A 27752-nucleotide genomic window follows, 5' to 3' on the forward strand; every position below is an offset into this window, starting at 1 on the left:
GTGGGCGGGCACGGAGCTGGGGAATTGGGCTGCAGCCAGACGGCACGCATCCCTCAGCAGGACCCCTGCGAGCAGGAGGCTTCGCTACGGCAGCACGGCCGTGCAACAGCTTCATTCCTGCTCCATGATCTCATGCGTCGAATCAAAGGAGCTGTGTAAATGCTGAATCAATGTGTGTGTTGGAGCCCCAGCTGCAAGAGAATGCCAGGCGGGAGCTAGCTGCCCGAGCTCTGCAAGCGGTGTGAAACGCTTGGCAGGGCTGAAGGCTGAGCTCAGCGGTGGACCTGATTGCCACGGACTCACGTCTTGCACAGTCCCTCACGTCTTTCAGATGAAAAAGATGGGAGGCTTTACTCACATCGTGCAACAAACAGCAAGAAATCAAGTCACATATTTGCAAAGTCTCTACTGAAAGAGGACAGAATATTGTAATAATGAGAAGAGAAGAGAAGAGAAGAGAAGAGAAGAGAAGAGAAGAGAAGAAGAAGAAGAAAAGAAAAGAAAAGAAAAGAAAAGAAAAGAAAAGAAAAGAAAAGAAAAGAAAAGAAAAGAAAAGAAAAGAAAAGAAAAGAAAAGAAAAGAAAAGAAAAGAAAAGAAAAGAAAAAGAAAAAAAGAGAGAGACTGTTACAACAAGTATCTAGAACCAGAAAATAATCCCCTACTACAAGTACTGTTGGGGGCTGTACTTTGTGTGGGACTGCTTTATAAGCTGGTCATAGCTGTCAAGTTCAATCTGCAAGTAATATATTGTGCTAAATAAAGATGATGTGGATGCATCAAGGGGTATTCTGGTGCACTGGGCACACAAATGTTTTGACTGATAGAAACAGTACTGTTTAAGATTTTGCCAGTGTTTGTATTTGTATTCAAGAAATTATGCATTCATAATATAGCACTCCTTAGTCTTCTGGCAGGCAAAGTTTTCTATAATTTTGGTGTATTTTCTATAATTTTGGTGCATTGATTCTTTTCAATGAAATTTTAACGCCAAGTTGGTATTCATATTATTCTTCCTCTACCTTATATCGAATTTTCTCATAAAGATTTTCAAATCAAAAATGAACAAAGATGTAGGAAGTGATCACTGCTCACTTCCTTTGACTTAGAACCAAATCCATATCTCAGTTCCAGTTAGTGAGGTTAAGTTCTGTTGACTGTGCAGTTTGGGGTCCAGCCACAGACATTTCTGACATCCCATTACACAGACAATCCAGTACAAAACTAATTCATTATTTATGTTAATAATCCTTCCCTAAAGTAGCTTAATTTGTCAGAGCACTTTGAAAGATAGGGTTTTTCTGGAATTTCTTCTTTTTTTCATTTGGCGTAAGATAGATCAAATTATCACGATCTAGACAGCTGATTCTTGGTCCAAAATGAACCGTGGCAGTGCCAAAGATGATGTAATTGTTTGCAGTTTTTTTTCTGAAGACATGGAAAATGCAGAGTTGTTATCCAGTAAGTGCATCAACTTTCTCTAACAGAGTTGTAAACAGAGAGTTGAGGGCAGATATCCCATAATTTGCAGCTTGATATCCAGCTTGTCTCATATCCACCCTTACAGAGGAAAGGAAAGAGCATAAGAAACAATAAAAATATAGTTCTTTCCAGTGAAAAGTACTGAACATGTCTAACTATTACATATACCTCTGAGCTATACCTGATTAACACATTTGGCTGTTAGAGTGGTAGGAGTTATCTGCTCAAGGACAGGAGTTATGTTTTTGGAGAGGGCTTTAGGATGTCGTGCCAAGGGTGGCATGGACTGGACTCACCAGTACCGGCTGCCCTTTCCACTCTACTGTGCCAAGAACTGATTCACACAACATTTGATACTGAATAACTGATGATGATTTTTTATTGTTCCTCTGGATTTCTTATCACTTTCTTTTAATCGTTTCAGTGTATCTTATAGAATTAGTTCATTTTTCATTGTAACTTGGTTGCCTGCACGTGGAGGTACCACATGACATTTCAGATACCTTCGGGTAGCAGCCAAACGTGCCCTAGGACTGACTATTTTTGCAGTGACCTGCTAAAGACCATGGGACATCTCAAGTGACATCACCAGATGACTGTGTACAAGCATCTGAATCAAGCCTTTGGGAGGGGTTTTGTTTGCAGGTTGATCTATCTACAAAGAGCAACCTGCATGTGTTACTGCACTTAACGGAGTTGTTATTCTCAGGGGCAAATCTAGTTAGTACATCCATGGAGGCTAGAACAAAATTCAGCTCATCCTAACACCACCACCACAAGCCAATTCATTTAGCACAGGCACATAGCACCATCTGAGATTCCATCAGGTATTCAGGCGTAGCAGGTCTGGAGCAGATATGTGGGAGAACAGTGTTCTTCTGGAACAGCAGCCAGAGGCCAGGACAACACCCTCACTGCCAGGAGAATCTCTGCAGAAGCACAACGTGGGTATAAATGATGGCACGAGTCCATTTACTCAGCTGCATAGTTTTAGAGACTCCACTGGCTGTAGTGAATATATCACCAATACAGAATGGGAGCTTAGGCACCTAACTCACATGTTACATTTGTAACCATATACCTACATTTATGCATACTAATATGCAGGATGATTTTCACCCTTTTGTTCACAATCTGGTTTTAGGCATTTCAGTATCTAAAGGGGTTTTATAAGACAGAATGTGACTTTTTACCAGGTCCTATAGGGATAGGGCAAGGTTTGAGCTGGGTGATATTTAAGATTCCTTCCAATCCAAACCACTCTAGGATTCTATGACTCCTGGGAGTCCTGCTCTGAACTGCCCGGTAGAGGAACCTATCTCCACCCATTTATAGCTGAAGCTTTGGAAGCTGTGAGACTCAAATATTTTTAATTTTTTAACTTTTTTTTTTTAACTATCCCTGAAATGCAGTTTCTTTGAGTGATACATAATTCCCATACTTATTAAACCTTAGCAGGCCTGATGGATTTAACCTCCATTCCACTCAGGACATAGAGCTATACAATGGCTCCATTTCTAGTATAAAGCTGTGGCAGGGCAGTCTGGTGAAAATAAGCATACAGTCCTGTGATGAGTGCAGCTGCCTGGCTATGTTTGCATACGTTTTATATGTGCAATTGACTTGTATTTTCAAGGTACATTTTGTTGGGTTTTTTTCAAGGCTAGCTTTGTTAGGAATTAATTCATCCTCATTACTCACAACTATTCCTGGTTACTTCCCAGGTTACCACTGTCCTTCTCCACTGTGTGCACTGCCACTTCAACTACAGTCTTCCACTGCCATTGAACAGAATCAAAGAAACAGAAGCATTATAAAAAACACTATATACGTTTCAGAAATTTATTTTCCATTCTCACTTTAAATTTCATATCCAGCAAAAACTCATAAGTAATACTGGACTGTAAAGCAGCTTGAAGATCTATCATGGTCATTTGTGATATTTTTATTTTTGCTATTGTATTTGCGTCATATTAAGAACCAAATTTTCAAGACTTGCCTTGAGAAATGTGGAGATTTCTGTGGACTTGGAAAAATACTTCAGCAAATAAATATGGAAAGTAAATGTGCTGAAAGAGGGCACACCTGTCTCTCACTGGTATTTCTGGAAAACAAGCATTTACCCTGAATATGCATTTAGGAAGAAGCATGTCCCTTAGTGTGTTTGCAAATCTATGCACTTTGAAAAAACTGCTCTAATTATTTTACTGAAGGTGAATAATTTCCAATGTTTGCTTAGAAGTTTAAGATGTACCACAGTATTGGGGAACATGCAGAGTATGTAATCATTTAAAAAAAAACAGATTGACAGACACTGTAACCTTTCTCGGTCGACATCATCTGACAGCTTCTTGAAAAAACATCACAGTAAGTGAACTGTGTGTGAGAGAAATGGAGGGCTGGAAGGTGTTCCAGCACCAGTTTGGGAGGGCAGGTGACAGTGCATGGTTTGCTGCATGGATCTGCCAGCACAGGCAGATCCCAGTGGCAGAATCTGACAAATTGGCAATCAAACCCACTGCACTGTGTGGGGAAATGAGCAGCAGTGTGATGAGACATAAGAAGTCAGTAATGTCAAAACTGTGGTCAGGGAATAACGTGGCTGCTATATTTCGTATATACTCAATTGAGGGGGGATATGCATAACAGATGGCCTGAAAACAGCAGTTTTGAATTAATCAGGATGCAAGATTGTGAGGATGTAGATGACAGATTTAGTGTATAGATGGTGAAAAACTAGATATGAGAGGCATTATAGTGGAAGGATAGCAAGCTTTGCTTGTAGGCTTAGAATTGAGTTGGAAAGGACTTCTGGAGGTCATCAAATCCAGCCCATTGCTCAGAGCAGGGTCAGCGTTCAAGTCACAGTGGGCCTTCTCCAGATAAATTCTGTCTTCAAGGATAAATCATGGAATTACAGAATCATCAAGGTTGGAAAAGGCCTCTGAGATCATCTAGTCCAACTGCCCACCTACCACCAACAGTTCCCCACTAAACCAGGTAGCACAGCATCTAAACATCTCCTGAACACCTCCAGGGATGGTGACTCAACCACCTCCCTGGGCAGCCTGTTCCAGTGCCTGATCAAATTGACAGATTCCTACATCCTCAAGACAACCTGTTTCCGTGCTTAAGCACTCCCATAGATGACTTTTTTCTCTGTCCACTCCAAATGTCCTTTGTTGCAACCTGATTCTTGTCTCTTGTCCTTTCTCTGTGCAGCTCAGAGAAAGGTGCCAGTTGGGCAATACAAGTGGCAGCTGGATTCCATTCAGCCTTTTCTTTGCCAGGCTGGACTGTAAGTCCATGTCTTTCTTGTGCTGGGACTGCCAAAACTGGACACGAGAGATGAACAGAAGGGAGAAATCACTTTTGCCAGCCAGCTGGCTGCATGGCTGCCAGTGCACCTGGCATGCTACTAGTGCTGCTGCTCCTGTGACCAGACTCAGGAAACAGGAGTCTGTGTAACTTTGGATTCTAAGAATCACTAAAAAATCTCAAATCCCTCCAGAGCCATTGTGTGGGCTATCATGAATCCAACTGTGAAGTTCTGAGAGTTCTCCTACCACGGATAAGTGGCTGAAACTGTATAGAGGAATGGGTAACTGCAGGGCTCAAGGACAGTATGTGGTTATTCATCGAGTTCTTCGTTTGCTGGGGACACTGAGAAAACAAAACAATAAGAAGAAAGTTATAAAACAGCAACTGAAATACTGTGCAACAATTTCATATACAGTGCATAAATAAAAAGTTATATGTATTTTAATCCACTTTATCTGAAGTCTAGTACAGGAAAATTAAATAGATCTGAGCGTAGCTAGAAAGAAGCAAATACATTCTTTTTATAAAATTCTTCATAAATATAGGTGCATAACAGAAATTTGTCAGCGAGTAGTATGATTTAAGTTTATTCTTTGTAACTTACAGGATATGTCTGTAAAATATGTGAGTAGCACAATATAAGTAATGGTGATGATTTTTACAGGATGCTGGTGAAAATAATGTATATTACGAATGGTTTTTATTTACAATACTATCATAAAACTGTTGACTGTCTATTGAAAGATGCTAAGGAATGTCAGTTTCCCATGTAGGACTTTGTCTTTAATTTCAGTATATTCTTTAAAGGACTATGTAAGCTCTTAAGATTCTTACTATACTGAAATAAATATCCCTTAAGTATTATTCTTTTTCAATACAAAACAGGTGGTGCTGAACCATGATATATACCTAAAACTTAATCTAAAGCAGCCTTGATCTCCGTCTGTAGTCCTGCCATGATTTATACTCTTTTGTAGGTTAATTCTATAGCGGACTGAAACCACAAGGCAGAAGGTGGAGATGTATCAAAACCTTCATTTACACTTTTTGAGTTCTGAGATTTGGTCAAATCTTGCACGTTCCCTTTTCATAGGGACTCTGAAGGACATGTCTTGGCCTTGCGTCGGATTAATTTTAGGCTCTATCATGATATCCTCTTTGGTGTTTAAAGTCTCCAAGAGCAGAAGCTGCAATGCAGTTGGGGGACTCCTTTTTGACACTACCTATCAAGAGCACTCTAATATTTTCAATGATTTCAGTTCTGATTAATGCTACCATGAAATCAGACCCAGCAGAATTATGGTGGATTTGAGTTCACTTATGTATTTATTTATATTCCAGTTAGTCTACTTTTAATGCTAGGTGATATGGGGAGATAAAAAAAAATACACAAAATTTAATCGGATGTAGAGCACATTAATAAAATAAAACTGCATTTGCAGGATTTAAATAAACCATCAGAAAAAGCTGTATGATGGAATTTAAATCTTAACTGAGTAGAGCTATGAAAACCAGCGTTCCTTCTCAGCCCATCGCAGGGTCTTTGTGGTAGCACATATCCCAGCTCTGCCTGCTTGCAGTCTCAGCTGCAGGAATGCAATAGAGTTACAGCATCAGAGAGGTGTGCATAAATGTTCAGTTGTCAGAAACAGTATATTTTTGAAGGAGCTGGGATATCTGTTTTCTGATTGGCATGGCTAAGCATCAGAAGCCACTGTCTGACAGCAAAGAGCTCTACATCCACATTGGCAAGTAATTTTGTGCAATAAAGTAACAGTCAATGAATTAATCAGTACTCTTTACATTATGAGAATTTCAGAGCCTTTACTTCAGACTAGTTTCAGTTTGGCCCCCCAAACCATCACCACTATCATCACATGTGGTTTGGAGCTATCTGAGGCTTTGTTTAGGTTAGCAAGCATCACGCTGTGAGAAAAACAGATCTGCAGAGTGAAGCAGCTGCTGCTGAGAACCTAACATCCACAATATGCACTTTGGAGGATTTACTGCAGATTAGATCTTGGCCCAGCCACTGAATGCTCATTAGTAAATGCAGCACATTAGGAGAAACTCTTGGAATACATCTTCTGGGTTAGTTCTACCTTCAAAGAATCCAGTTTAGGTTTCTCTGATACTTCTCTGCACTGTGAACAGAAGAGCAGGTCAAACAGCCCCAAGATCTGCTTCCTGTGCACACCTCTGATCTCGACTGACCAGCAGCAATGCAAACATACCCCGAAGTGATAAGCACTGTCACAGGCTCATGTGCTCCCATAAGGGACTGAAATGCAATTGGTGGCTATATGGAGAACAGACATCAGGTTGGGCTCTTCAGAAAGAGCCCAACCTGCAGTAAATGGGGGCTCTTGGGATTTGTATTGCCTCAAAACAAAATGCTAAACAGACACAGCTGTAGTCTGGATTTTGTGGCAGAACATTCCGTTCCTCTTGGCACCCAAAATGGAGCTGAAGCAGATGAAGCCTCTGCACAGCATTTCAGGAGGCAACAATGAGTATTAGAGGAATTGCTGGGGATGGGTTTGAAAATTAATCTGGGTGCAGACATGACAGTCCATGAGCCACTGACAGTCCCTGTCCCTTACATAGCCCCAGGCATTTGGGAGCATCATGAACCGAGCATATTTGCCTCTGTGGAGTGCTTCTGGTCAAAAATGGGGGCAGTGCTTCATTCCAGAGTTTTTTAGGGCTGTTTCTTTCTTTTCCTTCTTTCCTTCTTTCCTACTTTTTTTTTTTTTTTAATGTGCAGCTGCCTTATGTCACAGGCTTTTAATGCCCTATAGCTGTAGTTTAAATGTGTGATTTGAGGTTTAAAAAAGGCTATTATACTTGTCATCAACAAACAGGAGACTTTTATTATAAAATCTGTTTCTTAGATACTCTTAAATAAAAGTAATAAACTGAACTTGTTTTGTTGCTATGTGGAAAGAATATTGGGAAGGATCTCTGACAGTTTTTCAAATATTCATCTATCATTCTTTACACAACAGTTTTGTTCATCGAATATATTCAGTCCTAAGAACAATCACAAGTAATTAAAAGAAGTGTTCCATCCACAAGCCAAATAAATATTCTGTCTACAACTAGACCAAATCTTAGTATTTAACTCATCCTAACATTTAGCTGATGAGAGTCAGAGGTACATTACAATGCATTCACATTCTGGGCCTTGTAAGAGTGATCAGGACTATCAGGCAGAAAATCATGTGCAATTATAGAAAATAATGGGCAGCAGTAATAGTGTCAATAATGATTAGTAGGTCTTTTTAATTGTATTTAATTGCATTTTCTTGAATTCCAGGTTGTTTGTTGAAGCTCTAGATTTCATGTGTCTCTAATAAAATCCTTCAGATCCTATTCCCAGGGGTTCCACTGAAATCAGCACAGGCAAATATATTGTTTATTTTACTTTAAAAAAATCTAAAGGCTAATTCTTTTCTGAATTTGCAGAGGTCTGAAATAAGACATTTAAAAATAGATTGATTTTGATCCACGATACTATTTAGAAACTCCTTATTTTATAAACTTGCTCAAGAGAACTTAAGAAAGGCTGTTATCAGTAAAAATGTTGTAGCTAAAACAAGATTTTTGGAACAATTAATTGCAACATTTGAAGCATTTTCTTTTGTACTAATCTGCATTTCTGCCCTACTGTTTGCTCTGTAACAACTCCATTTTCTTCTTTAGAGATATCTCTGCCCCATGAAACTAACATGAGACCACTTTCGCTGTTAGAAATGGAAATAACTTATGTACAGGTATTCAGTGGAGAAGGGAGAATGGAGAGAAGTGCTAAAGACAAAAACTAAAGTTGCTTCAGAACTGGAATCTTATAGAGACCTGATTTTTTCCCATATAATATTATGGTTTTCATAGAGATCCTGACATTTTTCCTGTGGAAAATAATGGAAAAATATCTGTTAAATTAAAGAAATCCAGGATTAGATGTAATTGCTAAGGCAGTTATAACAAAGACGCTGAAGTTTAAATCAAAACAAAGAAAATTCTAATCTGTTGACTAAGTACTCTGTGGAAGCGTTTAATTAGCTCACGTATTCACGACTGTCAGCTAATAAACACCAATTCAGGTGGTTTAATCAAATACTTTATTCAGAGTGGTGATAGATGAAATTGTTCTGTATGAGATGTGTGCTAGAAGTGTACGAAGTGTGCTAGAGCTTTCCTAAACAACCGGACAGTGAGTGTGGTAAGGTCAAACAAACAAATCTCAAAAGTAAGAAGTGTTTGTTTTATTGTTAATCCCCTCATGCATTTAGAGAGTTAAAACATGCACAGAGTATTCACGAACTTGCCCAGCAGTTTCTTAAAAGAAAAAACATGTTGCGTCTCTGTAATATAGAGACTGGTCTCTTTGCAGAGATGGCCCCATACTTCACAGCATTAGTTCTTGTGTGTATTCCAATGAAAATGGTGATTGCATTCATATAAAACTGTACAGCATGTAGGCAGGGCAGATATTTGCAGGAGGGCTACGTGACGTATCAAGTGATCTGATGTGCTGCACATACTGGTGGTGTAGGGAGGAAGGAAGCAGGGATAATCTGCTCTTTAAACTATGCAACAGAGACAGAAGAGAATAATGTTTGGGATCACTAGCATAGGATGAATTTCTGAAGCTTTTATCTTTAATGAATTTTTGTTTTAATTGCTTCTATTTGAATTGTGTCTCATTTCTAGTGTCTGTTTGTGTGGAGAAGGAATGATGTTCAACACTTAATGCACTGGATTGAAAGATTTGGGATTTATCTGTCTCTGATTCCCAGTGTGACCTCTAGCTAATCGTTTCCTCTCCCCGTCTCAGTTTCCTTATCTGTAAAGTGGAGTTAATAATCCTTTCTATCTCACAGAGTGTAGTGAGTTAGACAATTCAATTAATAGTTGTAAAACTAATTTAGCTTCCGGGGTAGAAAGTGATAAAAAACTATAAGGAATTATTCATAAATGCAGTAAGCTATCACTGTCCAAAGCTGAAGAACAAACGTTCTGCTTCATATTTTTCCTGACTTCTGCTACCCAAGAAAGGTTGTTCATCTATGAAAGATAGAAAGCTTAACTTACTTGCATCACCATTTCTTTCTTTTTACCCAGCATATTTGTATTAATGTAAATTATACCCTTTCATATTATATTGTTATTAGCTAAGTACTAATATCAATTAAAATGAAAGGAGTGGATAATATTCTCCCTGGGTAGAATGCCATTGATTCTAAGTCTGAAGCTGAGACCCACTGAGATATTGGGTGAATCTGGCTAAATCTTTAGAGCTGTTTTATTTATGTTTTACGTCAAATAAAATATTATCAGAGCATGGACTGCAAACTAGGCATCATATTGTCAGTAATTTAATTTATTGTGATTTTCTATTATGATAAACATGCATTCTAAAGACTGCAAGAGTGATGCATTTAAATAAATCATACATAGCTTAAAGCTTTCCATTTACTAGCTAGCTGTGCAGGCTTCTGTACAAGAAGGAGAAAATTCACTGTGCCTTTAGATTACTGCTTCTCCATATGCAATTTTATGTATGGGAGGAGGGCTAAAATCAAGTACAATTTTCTATTAGCTCTATGGTTCTGATATGCAGGTTGCAATACACAGTAATACTTAGCATACTCGGAAACAAACTTACCTTGAAAATACAAAACTTTACCAAAAGACTAACTGAGCTACTGCGGGGATGTGAGAGACAAAAACGAGTTAGAAAATCTCCATGAAACTAGGAGAATAGAGTTACCGAATTTGTGATGCCTGCACCAAACAGCAGATGTCTGATAGCATTACTGTTTCTAGGTCTTCTCATCAGAAACAAATTTTCCCACGTATTTTTTAAGCAAGCTGATCTTTCCTCATGTCTTTAGCTGACAGTTTTACCATGGCTTATATGCAGATAGGGACTTTGGGTGGGATTCATCCCCCCCAGCACTGAATGGCCACAGCATGGCTCACTGTCAGACCAAGTCATCCCCAGCTGCTCCTATTTTCAGCTGAGAGGGAGCAGACACTTTCAGGTGATGATTCACCTATCCTGACACAGGATGTGATGACTGGATCTTCCGTGCTTAGAAGGGACTCCAGATGAATAGTTTAGATAAAAAAAAGGCAAATCCTTTGAGTTAAAAAAAAAGCTTTTCTGAGATGAAAATCTCCCCATTCCTTGTACAGATTTTAAAAACAATTTTCTTCTAAGCAAAAAAGTGACATTTTTAGTGAGTTACAATCTTACAAATTAAAAAAAGAAGAAAAAGAAAGCCAGAGGCAAGTACTAAAGAGGTATCAAGTTTCTTTGAATTGTCAAAAGTGATTGCATTTCTTTAAAAGATTAGAAGAGTAAGCGATATATTTAGCTTTCAACACTTCTAAAGGAAAAAAAAACAGGTATTATCTGAGAAAACGTACTTTAGAGTACAGATGTAACAACTTGTAATACCAATGTTAGCAGTGCCATAACAAGAGAAAGAATGAATGACAGCTACTCCTTGCAGTGATGCGTTTTAAGTTTGCATGTCAGGACAGCCCGAAAGTGATACTAGCAGAGTAAATTCTATTTGAAATCATAACATTAACAGAAAATACCAGTGAAATAATGTATTTAAAGGTATGAAATATGAAGTAGGATAAGCTTCACAGAGCATTTACTTTCCATATCGAACAAAAGGTACAAATGCAGAATAATTGGCATAACTTTCTGAGTATCTTGGTAAAGTGCACTAAAGAATATTGAAATGAGAGACTAAATAATTGGTTTGAGAATTCAAAGCAAAAAAATTAAATTTCTTTTATTATTTTTCTCCGTTAATATTTCATAATATGTATCTGTCAAAATCTTTTCCATTTCAACCAATCTCTTGAAAATGGCAACTCATTGAATTCATCCAGTCTTAGGAAAGTGCTACTTTATATGCAAGCAGTGGAACAAGATAACTTTATAATAAACTATTCAAAATGCTGGTGGGGCGAAAAACAAGGTATCTCCATTTTGTAATAAATGAACGGTGAGCCCGTGTATACCAACTCTGCAGTGATTTGATGTGAGTTTTCTTTTGTAATTTTTGCTTTTGTGACATTCAGTTTTCAGTCAAGATTTAAACAGGCCAAAAAAAAGAAACGACTCAGTCTTCAAACTTTCATAGCAATCCGTAACATAAATGTAAGTTGGAGATGTCCTGCAAATATTTGGGTTTGATCTCAGCTATATCATTTGACTATTCATTAGTTGGTCAAATTGCAGAAATGTGACTGAAAGTACCTTGTGAGTGTCTCTGTTCTGTCAAGCTGAAGGTTAAGCTGATACTTGAAATCATGACATTACTAAAATGCTTTATATGAGGGTATTTTGGTTGTAATAACAGTTGTTTCTGTTCACTGAGATGGCTGCTTCTCAATGGTGCATCATTTTAGTACAGAACAGGAAGAATGACTTTTTCTTTAAGGTTGCAGAGGAAATGGTTTTATGAATCTCAGTATGAAGATCCTCTTCAGCATTTCAAGCTGCACACTTAAAAATACTTATTGCATACGTAGTTTAATATATGTTCCTCACTTGTGATGAAATGGGATCAATATATATATTCCAAACTCAGTGTTTCTTTTTATACTTCAATACAATGCAGTCCAATAATTTGGGGGCGAGGGGGTTAATTTTGCCCTAATTACCTAATTGTCCACCTGTGCTGAAATGAGCAAAGCAGCAGTGCTGCTCTTGACTGTAAAGTGGTGGAGTTTTTGACTCAGCTGGCACATAGGAAGGCTTTTGGACCCTTGAGCAAATTACAGTATAATAGCAATACTCTAAAAGAAGTAATTATATCCAACCTCTGTAAGTCAGGAACTGCACACAAAAAACTTGGGCCTTTTAATTTGGTCACATATTATGTATGAAATGCAGTTCTTCTGAAGCTAATGGAACCAGAGGGAGCATTATGATTATGACTCTCTTAATATACTTTTCCATTTAAAAAGCAAGGTCAGCCTTGAACAGAGCAAAAGGATGAAGTATGACTTAAGTGCTTCAGACTGGTGCACAGGATAAAACAAAGCAAAAAACACAGTTGGCCTATGAGTAACTCCTCAGTGCCATTGCTTGTCTGAGTATCTACTCTGTAAGCTGCCAGGTCAGCAGCAGTAAATACAACACTGTGGTATGGCAGCTAATACCCAATCGTTCACGGTTGTTGTTGGTTTGGTTTTTTTTTCAAGACCTTCAGAAGAAGTAAAACATTTAATATTATTAGGTGGAGTGAAGAAAGGAATATTTGTCTTTCTCTGTACCATTTGAAATAACACATGGAAAAGCTACTTTGTTTTTATGTGGTTAAAGGGACTCTGGCTAGGTCTGTAGCAATATGGTTCTCAGGTTTTCTCAGTGCCTTTTGACATCTTTGTAGCCAGAACCACAGCAAGTTTCTCTGTTCAAAGAGCCAGGGACTAGCTTCTCACTCATTTATTAATATTGAGTAGTATCTTACTTAGGTGTTTTGAATTTAATAGCAATATTTGGAGAGCAAAGTTTCACAGGTTGGCCCTCTCTATGTTCAGGGTATACAGAAAACCTCTAAGTGAGATACAGGTATCCTTCAAGGGAACTCACTCCTAAAGGCTGTAATTAAGAGGCAAATGCTGCTGAGTTATCTCCTGACTACCACGGCCGAAAGGTACTTCAAAGCATCCCTAAGGATATGATTCCCAGATAGGTTAAAACTAATCCTGCTCTGAGTCAGGCCTGCCTCTCTCATGCTGGTGCTGCTACTCATCTGAGCACAGCATATCAGTCTGCAGACTTATGCAGAAAAATTGCTATTTTTCTGAATTGGATCACTCTGGGTTGAGACACACACCAGTAACTGCACACGGGAGGGAACAGGAAACAGGCAGGCCTGAAGGGTGAAGAGTAAGTAATGTGACAGAACTGCAGCAGCGTAGTTAAGGTAAAGTTAAGGCAAAGGATTGGTAGTGGTATATTTTATATTTGCAATTGCCTTTATTTTGTAATTATAAACAAATAATAAATAAACAGTTGTTTTCATTTTAAGCTCCCTAGTGGTAAACTCATGTGAAGCAACAGATACATGGCAAGTTAATTCATTGACAAGAATGAGGATGGGCCAAGTGGTTATAAGAGAAATGCTTTGAGTACCTGCAGAAAGTACAGATCTGGGACTTGCAGAAGCTAGGAAATGGAAAAGATACTTGGAGACTTATAGCTGTTTCCAAGGACCTAGATTTTAATCCAGACGCGAATGCTCAGGAACCCTAAATGAAGTTCTGTATCACCAGCAGTTGCCCCTGTAGGTGCATTTATGACCAGTTGCTGGCTGAGCTCAATAGGCTGACCTGGCAAAACAACAGCCCTCCTGGCAGACAGGATGGCTCTTTGCTGGCATCCACAGGCATGGATGAGGAGAGCCTCTGCTACAGAGTAGGGGAGTGCATCAGAAAGGGGTTTTTAAACCTTTTTTAAAAGTTGTGCATCATTCACAGAGACGTGCAAAACGAATTGTCTCATTCTGGGCTGAAAGAGGAAGTTTAACAAATGGATGGCAGACTAAGTCATAGATTATAAACTAATTAAGAAGTTTGTATTGAACATTTGTCCATCGTACCTGAAATGTCTTGGCTGAAATTCAAAGACTGCAAAAAAGTAAATAATTCGAATCATGTATAATTTCATAAGCTGGATGACTTTTTAGAAAGCGTCCAATTAGTAAACCTAATTGCTGTGGACCATGTCTGCAAGGCTTTTGACAATGATGTGAAGAAAGATGCTTGAAGCTGTGAAAAGTTGACTGTTAAAAATGTTCTGTCCGTGAAAAATAGAGTTCTTCACTGAGGGAAGAGGGCTGGGCCAGGATAGTGGCTGTGGCTGGGCCATGCCACATGCCAGGCTGAGGGATGTTCTGGCATGTGGAGTTACACAGTGCCTCTGGCAAGGGACACACGTGGGGAGAGAAAGCACATGATAGTAGATAAACCCATATTGTCACAGTGGCACAGTTGGCAAAGATTTGCGCCCTGTTTGCCAGGAGATACTGATTCATGTTCCTGACTGCCATTAACTTGCACGGCCAATTTATTCTAACCTCTCGATGTCTGTTTTTCCCATCTGCTGAAATTCAGTTAATTAACAAGTGAACTGTGATTTGTTCTGTACTTTAAAATCCTGATCTGATACAGAAATGTTGAATAATACTGGGAACTTCCTTTCAGATACCCCATAAAACTTCTCCCAGAATAGCAGGTTCTGCCAAGGGAAGGAAGTATGTGTCTCTTAGCTAAAACTTCAGTTTTCTCTTAGTGTAACATGGCCATGGAGCCAAAATATCTGCTTTGAAAAGGCCAAGCTGTTGGAAATTTCTTCCTATCAGGGAGCTAATGTCCAAAATAGTAGTTTCTAGGCTTAGCAGCAGAGGTGTGCGCATTCACGTCATTTCAGACATAAAAGCTGCCTGGTCCTTGCTCCCTTCTCCTCTTCCCCCTCCATAGGTTTCCAATGATGTGACCCCCTGCTGTGTCCCTAGCTCTGCCTCTGCCTGGTCCCATACTGGTTCCTGGTCTCCACTCCTCTCAGGCTTTTTCTTTAGGCCATTCATTTTCATTTCCAAGGCAAAAATGTTTTTACCAAGGCAGACGCCAAGTCACCGAAGTGGTCTCATGCTTTTTTAAGCAGAATGCTCCTGAGTGAAATCCCAAAGAATAGTTAGATCTCATTATTCCCATTTTCTTCACTCAAGATAGCAGCCTGAAGCAGTTTTACCACAAGACAGCTATTTTTCAGGTAGTTCTTTTCATCTGAAGTTTTATTGAGAGTAATTCTAATCTGTTGATAAAAATATTGTAGGTGCTGCTTTCCTACTTCTCAGTTCCCTGTTTTGTGCACACGTTTGGCACAGGGACTCATGGTAAGGTCCAACCCTGTCAGCTGACCAAGTGAAATTAATGAGGCTATCATTTATGCTGCTGAACTTTCAGCATCAGAAAGGATGGATAAAAAATAAAAATAAATAAAGAGTCTGTGGGGTGTGGTCAACACACCAGCGGCACAGGATGCCATCCAGAGTGACCTAGACAGGCTTGAGCACTGGGCCCAGGTGAACCTCATGAGGTTCAACAAATCCAAGTGCAAGGTCTCACACTTGGATCAAGGCAAACCCCATTATCAGTACAAACTGTGGGATGAAAGGATTGAGAGCAGCCCTGCCAAAAAAGACCTGGGGGTACTGGTGGTGAATGGGAAGCTGGACGTGAGCCAGCAATGTGCCCTCACTGCACAGAAAGCCAACTGTATCCTGGGCTGCAGCAAAAGAAGCGTGGCCAGCAGGGTGAGGGAGGTGATTCTGCCCCTCTACTCTGAGCTAGTGAGACCTCACCTGAGGTACTGCATCCAGATGTGGAGTCCTCAGTATAGGAGAGACATGGACATGTTGGAGTATGTCCAGAGAAGGGACACAGAATTGATCCATGGAATGGAACACCTCCTCTACAAGGACAGTAGGGGACTCTCTCTACTGAGTGAGCTGGTGCTGTTCAGCCTGGAGAAGAAAAGGCTATAAGGTGACTTGATAGTATACCTGATATATACCTGATATATACCTGATAATATCTATAGATACCTTTCAGTATCTAAAGGGGAACAAGAGGAAAGAAGGGGACAGACTCTTTAGCAGGGTCTATGGTGATGGAATAAAGTGAAATGGTTTCAAATTCAGAGAGGGCAGATTTAGGTTAGATGTGAGGAAAAAATCTTCTACAGTGAGGGTGATGAGGCCCTGGAGCAGGTTGCCAGAGAGGTGGTTGATGCCCCATCCCTGGAGGCATTCAAGGCGAGGCTGGATAAGGTCCTGGGCAACCTGATGTAGCTGTGGTGTCCCTGTTCATTGCAGGGGAGTTGGACTAGATGGCCCTCAGAGGTCCCTTCTAACTCTAAGGATTCTATGATTCTATGAAAAACTCTCAAATTCAAGACTCACTTTTAGATTGATCATGCAAACTTGACAGATTTCATCTAGAAAGCGTGGAAAAAACGATGATGAATTTATGGACAATTTTCAGGGTGGGATTTTAAAACCCCAAATATAAGCACTGTGCAGCTGTAAAAATCAGTTCTGAAACACTCTGGGTCAGTGGCGGACATTTTAGAAAACTGAGATTTTAATTGGTTCAGCCATCAACCCTAATCCTCTTATCTTCATGTGTTAGGACATAGTACATGGTTGAAAATTGTCACCCACATCCTATACTCATATTTTATTTATCTATCCATTTTGTTAGCCTGTTGGTTAAATTGTTAAGGCATAGTTCTTAAAATAATTACATGTAAGAATAATTTGAGTTGCAGAACAGAAAAAAATACTTACTTTCTCCCATAGATTGCTAACTGCTTTAGTAATTTTTAAATTACTAAATATTCTGAATTTTTATCTTACTATATTAGTAATTATTATTGAAGTATTACTACTAGTATCAATTAAGAAGTGGTAAGCGAGTTGGAAGAATGCTATGAATTTAAAGGAAGGTCATTTCCTTGTGTACTAGCTGGGATAGTCTATAGACAGCAGGTACTGACAGGGAATGGTGCCCTGGGGACAAAGCCTGTGGTACTTTAAAATGTAATGAAGAAATTATCATGTAGTTTTCCATGAATGGAAGAGGGAGGATTGCATTTCCCTGCCCAGTTTATTATTGCTGACCACAGCATGGACTTTACTATTTTCTATGCTGAGATTCAAATATTATTTTTGTCCTAAAAACCAGATTAATACACAGAAGATTACATGCATTTTTAAGTAGTTCCTCATGCAAAAGTTGCTTAGAGTTGGCTTTTTTTCCTACTTTTCCTTAGGGATTGTTAGAAGCAACAATACTTCAGACTTACCGGGATGCCTAGGGTAATACATCTTCCTCCTAGAGAGATTTGTTCCAAGCTAATAGCACTTTCTGCCAGTGAACATGACTGAAGACAGAGCCAAGAGAAACCTGATAACTGACAGAAAATATCCCAGCAATGGATGAAGAAGCAAATGAATAAAATAATGAAGTGATAAGTCATACAAATTGTTTCTTTGCTCTGAGTGAAAGGAGAAACATGACAGTATCTGACAGAGCAGGTCACTTTGATGGCAGTCTTCCTGAGACCTACTGTCCTAGTAAAAGCTATTTGATTTCATCTATAAGGCACTGTTTGTTTCAAAAGATCAGTCTCATTCAAGCTTTCTCTGCTATTCCTTTTTAAACATCCATCTAATGCCTGCACCTCTGAGTAATTTTCTTGTCACAAAGAGAGTGCAGAAGACGAAAGCAAACCCCCGCTGCTTCCTCCCTCCCTTTTCATTCTATTATTTCCTTGTTTCTTACACTCTCCTCCATTTCCCTTTTTGTCAGCTATTTTCTGTGCCAGTCCTTCTTTCTGGCTGGTGCATGTGTGTGTGTATGTCTGCATATTGTCACAATCAAGAAGTGACAAGGAATAATGCTTTCTCATATATTTTTTAAATGGTGTCTTCACGCTATTGGTAGGTAGTCAGATAGCAACCCTGAAAAATAGGTTCTGCCTGCCAGTTAGTGGGAAGAACTCACCCGTTTACTGTGTATGAGAAGACCTAAGACCCTTCCTTTGCAATATTCAGCAGCCAAAATAATGGGAAACAAACGCACAAATACCAGGTATCTTGGTTACGTCTCCTGAGTTTCCTCAGCCTTGGAAACAGGGGAGCCACTGTTTCTCTTTCTTCCCCCCTGCTTCCCGCAGGAACTCAAACTGAAACCGTGTGCTGAGCACACCGGGAGCAGCATGGAGATGGCCTCCTTCCCCACAGCAGACCTGTCAGCATGCCTGGGTTTTATCTTTTTTTGTTGACACTATTCTGTGAGTAAATACTGATTCTAAACAGAAAAGGGGGGTCTGTATCAATCAGTTTGGCATTGGTTCAGTGTCACCAATACTTTGACTTTATATTCAACATAGCATAGAGGTCTAGAAGGCCTGGCTTGCTGTGCGGTAGTAGTTGAAGACATTTATGAAGATCAAGCTCAACCTGGATGTTCAAGAAACTGAAAAACACACTGGAACACATGAATATTTCATTCCTAGGCAATCTTTATACATCTTCACCTCAAAGCTAAGCAAAACCACTCGGCTTCCTCGTTGTACTCTTCCATGTAGGAAGGAAACTCTGCATTTCTGCAAGGACTGTGCCGTGCCTAACATCACAGAACTGACATTTATCTAAATAGGAAAACTCTTGCTGTGCTGCACTTACTCTGCAGTTTGCAAGCTTCTAAGCTGCCCTTTCTGCTTACCTTGAGAGGAAATGTGGTAGTGACCTCATTTGCAAATGCAGAAACAGTGACAGCAGAAGAAAGCTGTGGGTTTGTAGAATGTCTTCTGCTTCAGTTTTCTGCCACTCTTATCCTGCACAGCTCACACATAAATAACTGCATAGTTTAGAGAGAGCTTTGGGCATAAACATCAGTTTCTTGTCTGTCACTTCCATCTTTTTTTCCTTCCCATTAATTAATTAATCTCCAAGCCTGCTTCATGTGCAACGGACCTGAAAGATGTGTTTCTGAGCACTGCTAAGAAGTTTTCAGTGACAGCGTCTAACAACCAAAGCCCTGTCTGCACACAGGTTGCACTCTTAACAACTCTGATAATCCTCAGTAGCTCCCATCATGCCAGGACTCTGGTTACAACATCAAACCACACATGAAGAAGTAGCAGTGCCTTATCACCTCCAGATCATCAGGAAATGCCACCCCCACTGCTACACGCATGAGAGAAAGGCTGGGGCAGAGGCTCCTCTTCAGGCCCGGAATAGATGGGGCTGCTTCTTTTAACCTACTTTTTAACACCAGAACAGGCAATGCACTACAATCTCTTACAGCTGGAGGATGTCATACATGTGCAAAGGTGCTCTCATGGCATAGTTTCTACTAAGAGCAGGAAACAGGCTACCCCCACTAGTACAGCTGTTGAGCATAAACAACTGCAGTAATGCCTGCACTTGAGTAACTGTTCATGTTAAAATGACACTGCTCACATACTTACAGTAAAGACCTGTTAGATCAGGCCTCTTACACATTATTATTATTTTCAAACAAACCCGTAAAGAGGGAAGAACTTCCCTAAACGGAACCCAGCCCAACCCCCACCACATACAAAATGGCGGTGCTGCTGCAGCCTGCAGCTCCTGAACCCATGAGGTAGTACAGTCATGGGCATGCAGCACAGTGCCACAGAACGAGAAGCCTTTCTCTTGATTCTTGTCTACCGTATTTTATGCAATTTCTTGGAGATTTGTTGCAATTTCATGTCTAACCAACTCCTAAAGCATTCTCACTTCTGCTCTTGTGAGAAGCAGGAAAGAGATTTAGTGGAAAAAAAACAGCTTTAGGGAAGTGACTTTTCTGATTTCCATTTTCTTACAGCAAATTTCTTAGAAAATGTGTATTTGATATGTAAATTGGAAGAACTTGAGGCGAAATTGGTTTTACATATCGTAAAAATTTATTTAGCAGAAGCATATCGTATTTTACTGAACCCTAAATATTGCTTTTTTTTACACTGTAGATATAAAATACCCTTTAAAGGAGGAATGTGATAGACTCCATTAAGGTCCCATTGCCAATTTTGTATTGATCAAAATAAAAACATATTACCATTGAGCTATAAGGAGGAAAGAATGCAAACTCACATCCATCCTGAAGAAGGCAAGAAGAAGAATCTGAAGAAATAAGGTCAAGAAGCTCAACTGCACTTTCTGCAAGAGTTATGGGCGGAATTCTCCTACAAGCCATTTTTAAACATGGGAGAAATAAGAAGGTGATTGGGAACAGCCAGCACAGAATGATCAAGGGCAAATTATGCCTGAGCAACCTGATTGCCTTCTGTGATGAGATGACTTGTTCAGTGGTGGAGGGAGGAGCGCTGTATGCTTTGATTCTAGTAGGACTGTATTCTTTGATACAGTCTCCCATTATCTCCTTAAAGCCAAATTAGTGAGATATGGATTGTATAAGTGGATGATAATATGGGTCGAAAATCAGCTGAGCCACTGAGCTCAAAGGGTGGTAATCAACCATGCGAAGCAGAACTGGTGACTGGTCATACAAGTGGCATCCCTCAAGGATTCATGGTGAAGATAAAACTGCATGATATCTTTATTCATGACCTGAATGATGGGATGGAGTGCATTCTCAGCAAGTTTGTAGATGCCATTGGAGGTAGCAGCTGCTACGCTAGGAGGACAGGGCAGCTGTTCATAGGGATTTATTCCAGAGATGGGACAAGCAGTCACAAACAAGATGGAGCATGGGGAATTCCTATCAGAGATATAGAAAAAACAAAGGGGTGGCCAAATACTGGTAAAGCTGCAAGATTTCCTTCCTTGGAGATTTCAGAACACCAGTTGACAAGATACGGAGCAAGCCGAAGTGTGGTGATTGTTTTATTTAGATGCCATTCATGGGAGATCTGTTTTCCACAAATACTGTGCCACTACAGGTTCAGGATTCACTTGGGTTTATCATTAATCAGGGTCTTCATGCCCGGTGCTTTTCACCCAAAACAGAGGCATCCAATATTAAGGATGTTTTTGTAACTTAAGCTCTGAAAACACTGTACCTTATTTTCTGTACTTTCACAATACTTTTCTAGGAACTATGTCTCACTATTGGCATTAGTGGTACTTTTTAATATCTTCAGCAGAAAAATATCAGAAAGCTATTTAGCAACACTGAAACAGAGCATAAAGATACCCTTCTTTTAAAACAAAACCCTTAGTAATAGTGGCAGCTGTCTAAATTAGAACATATGGGAACCACCACAGTTCTTCAACAGTTCATCACCTATGGTAGTTCCTGTGAGTAACCACAGCAAGCAAGAAATTCTAAAATGGCACATACTAAGGAAGCTGTGTTTCTCAGCTGGAAATTGATAATGCTGCTGAAGTGCTGTAGCAGGAAGAAAAATGTCCCTGAAATTTTACAAATATTAAAAACAGAGCTGTTGCAAAATGGAATTTAATTGTGTTATCAAATAAGATGAGCTCTGCACCAAGCAGGATCCACTAAAAGATATGCAGTTAAAGAAAGTAAACACTACATTTTGTTTCTTAAATATGTTTAAAATGTGACTTTATGTTTAAAGGTTATTAAAACTAGATACAGGAAGCACAAAATCTTTTCAATAAGAAAAAAGAGTATTTTGAAAAACACCAGCTTTTAGGCAGACAGACATGATTAATGGATTTATCAGAACATTATACTTAATGTTGATCAAAATACGGTTCAGGATGAAGAACAAACAAGAAGATGTATATACAGACTGTCCTTATTATACATTTTCAATCTTGTTCATAAGATACCATCATTTTGGTAATGGAATCTATCAATCTTTATCTTTTTGCTGGTCCAGATTCTCTACCCCTAAGCTGGAGCAACAGCACACAAGAGCAGTTCTGAAACTTTGCAGCTGACTACACCCAATAAAATAGAAGCTTGGATCAACTTAGAGACTTCAGAAAATCCCATCTTCTTCAGGAAACTGCACATAAACAGCTCAAGTAGTCACTATGAACCTAGAAAGGGTTAAAAGCCTTTGCTAAATAAGAAGGAAGAGGTTAGCCCTTAAAGACTATATAAGCTGCAAAACCTGGCAGTTGTGGCTTGTTAAACTGCTGGGAGGTGGAACTGACGGCTGTGCAGCCTAAGTGGGGAAGTCATAAAAGGGAAGCAGAGGGCCCCAGAGGGAGTGGGATAGCTGAGTTTTAGTGTTTCTCTCACTAGGGGGAATTTACTTTGTTTGAACTAAAATGGGCATGGCTACTGCTAGATGCTGATCACAGTAAGACTTTTAGTTGGCTTGTTTACGGAGAGTCAAACAAGGTGAGAAGAAGCTGTCCTGGCCTCCATCTCATTTAGGGCGGTGACTAAAGAAGCTACCTCTGGCTGTAATAATTCCCTAAGCCTATACTGGAGTGAGCTGTCTACTTTTTTTCAGCCCATCCTGCTCTCCCTCCTTCCCCGCCCAGCCGAAAAAAAAAAGCCCCAAAGCATCACTTAGGACAGATGCCGGATCCCTAATTAGGGCTGATGGCCTCTTTGTAGGCCTCTGGTTACATGTTATGCTTCCTGTTGAGAAACAAAAGAAAATTGGTAATGCTTAAAATGAAATGTCAGAATCTTTTCTGCTTAAGGAATTATTGCACTGATCTCTGTAAATTAATTTTAGTTTTGCATTTTTAGTTATGTTCCAGAGATTGTTTGAAATCCTCTGCAATGATGTGACATTCTGTGAACTTTAACTCTTGATGGCACGTCTGAAGGCTGGCAGGCATCACTTTCTGCCTGTAAGCGCATAGAGCTAGTAATCATTTCCACATACAAAATGTATGTCTTCTTCTAAAATCAGAGCAATTAAAGAATCTGCATGTTAAGTAGTTGATAGTTACTACTTTTCTATTTCTCCTTTTCTGTTTTGTAAAGAAATGGAATGTTTTGTCTTCAAAATGTGTGGACTGCTCTTATTATTTCCATCGTGTCTTTAAGATGCATTCTTTAAAAAAGCAGCAGTATTTCACAACTAGGGGCTAGATTTAAAGTAGCCCAGCTCGGCTTGAAGTGACATGTGCTCAGACCAATTTATAGAGTAATGGAACAATTTATGAGTCTGCCTTAGCTGAAATTAGTTTCTGTGGCAGTTGGCCCAGGGAAACTCTGTGGGCCTTCTGTTCTTTGCAGCTGCAGAAAATAATTGTAAAGGGGAATACTACCTTCCAGTAGCTAGGCAAAGCCTCAATTACAAACTGTGATATCCCTTCTCCTAAAAGCAGTGAGCCTCTCACCATTGGAATTGCTCTTAATGACCAGTGAAATAAAAACCAAGTCATTCCTATACACGCTGAAATAAAGTGTCAAATTAGAAAACGTTATGTTTAAACAATAAGGCTAAACAAAACTTTGCTGGAGGTACCAGTAAGAGTAAATAGTCTTTAACAGCGAGCTTGCTCATCCCAGGCTTTTCTTAAGTGCTAATGAGAGGGCTAGCACTCATGTTTCAATATATTCTGTTGATGAAGTCAGTTAAAGACAAGCCTTCATTAGCATGGGCCTGGTAGCTCATTTTCTCCTTCGCTTTCCCTTGTCCACCAGCTCCAGCTGAGCATCTTGTAGCAGATGTAGGAAGAAGGAATTTTACCAGTGGCAGAAAACAATTTATACAGACATGACGAAACAAAATAGTTTCATCTCCACTGGAGCTTCTAAAAACTGTTCAGTGCTGCTGGCGATAGTAAACTGCTTCACCAGAAGCTGAGTACATTCAGTTTAGTCCACCGGCATACATTTAACAAAGTTCCCAAACACTGTGAATTGACCCTGACCATGCCCTCCTATTCAGTCCTTATGCAGTTCAAAAGCTTTATATTCAGCCATCAAAAAGTTCTGGACACACTGAAGGAGTCTCAAACGCTATAAATCTGTGGGGGGTGGATTTCTTTAAAGTCAAGTGGGAAGTGCTGCTCGGGACTTGACATATGCAGTAACTCAGAGAATTAATCTCCTGTTCTCAGAAACTTCTTACCAGATTGGAACCTACAGATCCTGACTTACAATAGAACATGAATGCAGTTGTGAAGCTGCACTGACCAAGAAAGACCTCTCCAGAGGCATCACACGCAGCATGCACTAGGTTTGGCTTTAGCTCTGAAGCTTTTCAGTACCATCCCAGAATATCTTTCATCTTCCACTACTGTATATGCACCATGAACTCTAATCAGCAACATGTACTGACAGTGTCATATTATAACAAAAAACACCAATTTTGTCAATGGACTGAAATAAAACTATTCTGCTTGGCGGTCCTGGTTTTGACATGAAGCTGATGTGAGTGGTAGAGTCAGTGCTGGGAAAAAGAGGGAGCCCAGAACTCCAGCTGGAAGGGAGCTTGAAAGCTTTTGCTGGAAGAAAGGCTGAGCGACAAAGATAAATGGGCTGCAAGAACACATATGAGTTTGCACAGGCTGAGGGCCTTAGTTTAAGGCTCGGCATACTGTCAGGGGTAGGGTGAGGACTGAGTCTGTGGTTAAGAGAAGGAGAAAGCCAAGAGCTGCAACTGGCTTGGGGGTATAAAGTGGCTGTCTCAGGGAAGTGTAGGCTGCAAGGAGAACGTGGCCACAAGAACTTCCTGGTGTAGGCACTGGCAGGGGAGCATGACCAAGTGTAAGGGTTTGTGTGAGGGTTAAGGTTAGGGCTGAAAGAGGGAGCCTGGAGTTGCAGCTGAGCTGGAGCTAGAAAGGAAACTTGAAGAGAAAAGGCACAGTGTAGAGAAAACACAGCAAAAGGAACACGTTACTATGAGCGCTGGCGGGAGTCCTGGTCCTTAGATCTGTATTAAACCTAGTATTCAGGCAGGGACAGCCTAGAACCACAGCTGGGTGCAGGGCATGTGCCAAAGGAAAAGGTGGACTTTGAAAAGAATGTGGCTTTGAGAAGGTTTTGATGCAGGCACTGTTTGGGACCCTGGGTGGAGGTTTAGCATGAGACTTATTATTCTCAGGCTTATTCTCAGGATTACTGTTGGGGTGGAGGAAAGGGAGAGCCCAAAGTTCCAACTCAAAGGGTTTTAAAATGAAAGTCGAGAACATAACAAATCTGCAGGAGAAACTTTTACCACTTTTATCCTCTGATAAAACATGGTCTTCCTTGGAAAGGTTTCACGTTTGCAGGAAAGAGCTCTTCAGAATCTAGGCCAAGAAGACAGCAAAGTCTCCTGGAAGAAAGAAAAGAACAACTTCTTGCCCAAGACTCCCCTTCCCTATCATAAAGCTACCAAAATATTTGTTGCATGTTACACACTTAAAAAGCAAAATGCTTCACTATACAGATTTATTCTGGAAAGAAGATGAAAGACAAATATGTGACAGATGTCTCACACCGATGCGTGCAGTGTTGCACCGTGATCAGATGTCATGTTCTAAGCATAATGTAAGGAATAAATGGGTTCTGATCTCTTCTAAAAATCTGACTTCAAATCTATATTTAGACATCTAAGTGACCTGCTTTTAGTCAGAGGTGCTGACTATTCAGCGGCTTCCATTGACTGCAGAACAGACAGGAATTTTTGTTGTAATTTTTTTTTTTTCCAAGAACAAAAGCTATCATTTAGAATTCTTCTGTAACTCCTAAATAAATTTATACTCTAAAAATAAAAATAACTAAAAATGAAATATAGCTTCTTTGTTCTCAGTAAGCTGAAGAAAAAAGACTAAGAAGCAAATGCAAGAAAAAAATATAAAGCACTACCAGTTTAGATGACTTTACTACTGCAACCACAACAGCCAAAGAACAGAGAAAATAAAACAACCACTGAGCTCGGTACACAAGGTTCTCAACCTGTGAGCACCTGCGTAGGTATGGGCTAGGAGGCCCTGAGTGCACCTGCAGACTCTAATGAGCAGCCTCACCTGGAAGGACCACCCCCAGCCTCTGGCCAGGACCTCTATTTAAGTTCAGAGATGGAGTTAGGCTTGCTCTTTGCTTGAGCTGTGTTTTAGGTGTATTTGTAAACTTGCCTTTTAGGTCATCTTAGCCCTTCTTCAAAGGTAGCTTGTTTCCTAGATGGACCTTGTGCTTATGTTTTTTGGGTGGATCTGGTTCAGTGCCTCTGTGGGATTGCTGATGTATGCTGGCCCCTGTACCTAGCCTTTATGGCATCAGGTCCTACTGGTGAGGGCGCTGCCTAGACTGGGACAGCCGTCAGCTCTCATTTGTCTGTCCTTGTAAAGCAGCCCTGCTGCTGCTCCCTGAAGGTTATCTTGCTTCAGGATCAGCCTGCACGTGCAGCCAGGACTACAGCAGGCAGGTACACCTGACTAGTTAAGAAGTCAGTGGGGGACCTGCTGTAAATGCTGTGTGTGCCCAAGGAAGGGTAACTGGGCTGGTGAAGGGCCTAGAGCACAAGTTTAATGGTGAGTGGCTGAGGGAACTGGGATTGTGTAGTCTGGAGGAGGCTTGGGGAGACCTTATAGCTCTCTACAACCTCTTGAAAGGAGGCTGTGGTGAGGAGGGGGTTGGTCTCTTTTCCCAGATAACAGCAATAGGATGAGAGGGAATGGCCTCAAGTTGTGCTAGGGGAGGTTCAGGTTGGATGGTAGAAGTTCCTTCTCACATAGAGCGGTGGTGCATTGGCACAGGCTGCCCTGGGAGGTAGTGAAGTCACTATCTCTGGAGGTGTTGAGGAACTGTGCAGATGTGATGCTGAGGGATGGGATTAGTGGCATAGTGGGGATGGATAGGGGCTGGACTAGATGATCTCAGTGGTCTTTTCCAACCATAATGATTCTGTGATTCTCTGCTGTCTCTAAGTTGGCTCTAGTGCAGCTGGGGCTACCCATAAAGCCCTGTGTGCCAGGAGAAGTGTATTTTGTGTGCAATGTTTCTAAGCTGCGAACGTAGCCTCTGCAGGGTACCCTGTGGCACTGACCACATCCTGTGTGGTCACTGAGCTGCATCAGAAACACTTCAAAATTTTTGCTTTGGGTACAGCTGGGCAAATGTAGCCTGTGGGGTCTATGAACTTCACTAAACAGTTAAACTGCTGCACAGAGTCTGCCGGAGAGTGGTATTTTCAGGGAGAATTTGCTTTCTGTCAGCTAGGACAGCTCAGCTTGCAGGCTGGGGCTATGTCAGGAGACGGTGTGCGGCGTCCTGTCTCAGGCCGTTTCCTGAGGCGTCCATTTATGGAGGAGATGTGAGCGATTAGCGCGGTGGGGACGCTCTGGGATCCATTTCCAACCAGGGCACCGCAGTAAGCTTGAGCAGAGGCGTCCCGCACACGCCCCCCTCCCAGCGCTGAAGGCACCGCGCAGGCCCGAGCCCGCAGCGCGTGCGCAACGGGACGCCGAGAACCGAAACTCGG

General features: G+C 40.5%; 1 protein-coding gene across 1 annotated transcript in view; it reads right to left on the reverse strand.

The window, feature by feature from the left end:
- Positions 1–3183: 3183 nt before the first annotated feature.
- Positions 3184–27752, reverse strand: part of LOC104911472 (armadillo repeat-containing protein 3-like) — a 35824-nt gene continuing 11255 nt past the window's right edge. Inside the window, exon 7 of the mRNA XM_031554041.1 lies at positions 3184–3258. Within this exon, the coding sequence (XP_031409901.1) occupies positions 3184–3258 (75 nt within the window). The remainder of the gene's footprint in view (positions 3259–27752) is intronic.

Source organism: Meleagris gallopavo, chromosome 6 (assembly GCF_000146605.3).
Source record: "Meleagris gallopavo isolate NT-WF06-2002-E0010 breed Aviagen turkey brand Nicholas breeding stock chromosome 6, Turkey_5.1, whole genome shotgun sequence".
Taxonomy (NCBI): Eukaryota; Metazoa; Chordata; class Aves; order Galliformes; family Phasianidae; genus Meleagris; species Meleagris gallopavo.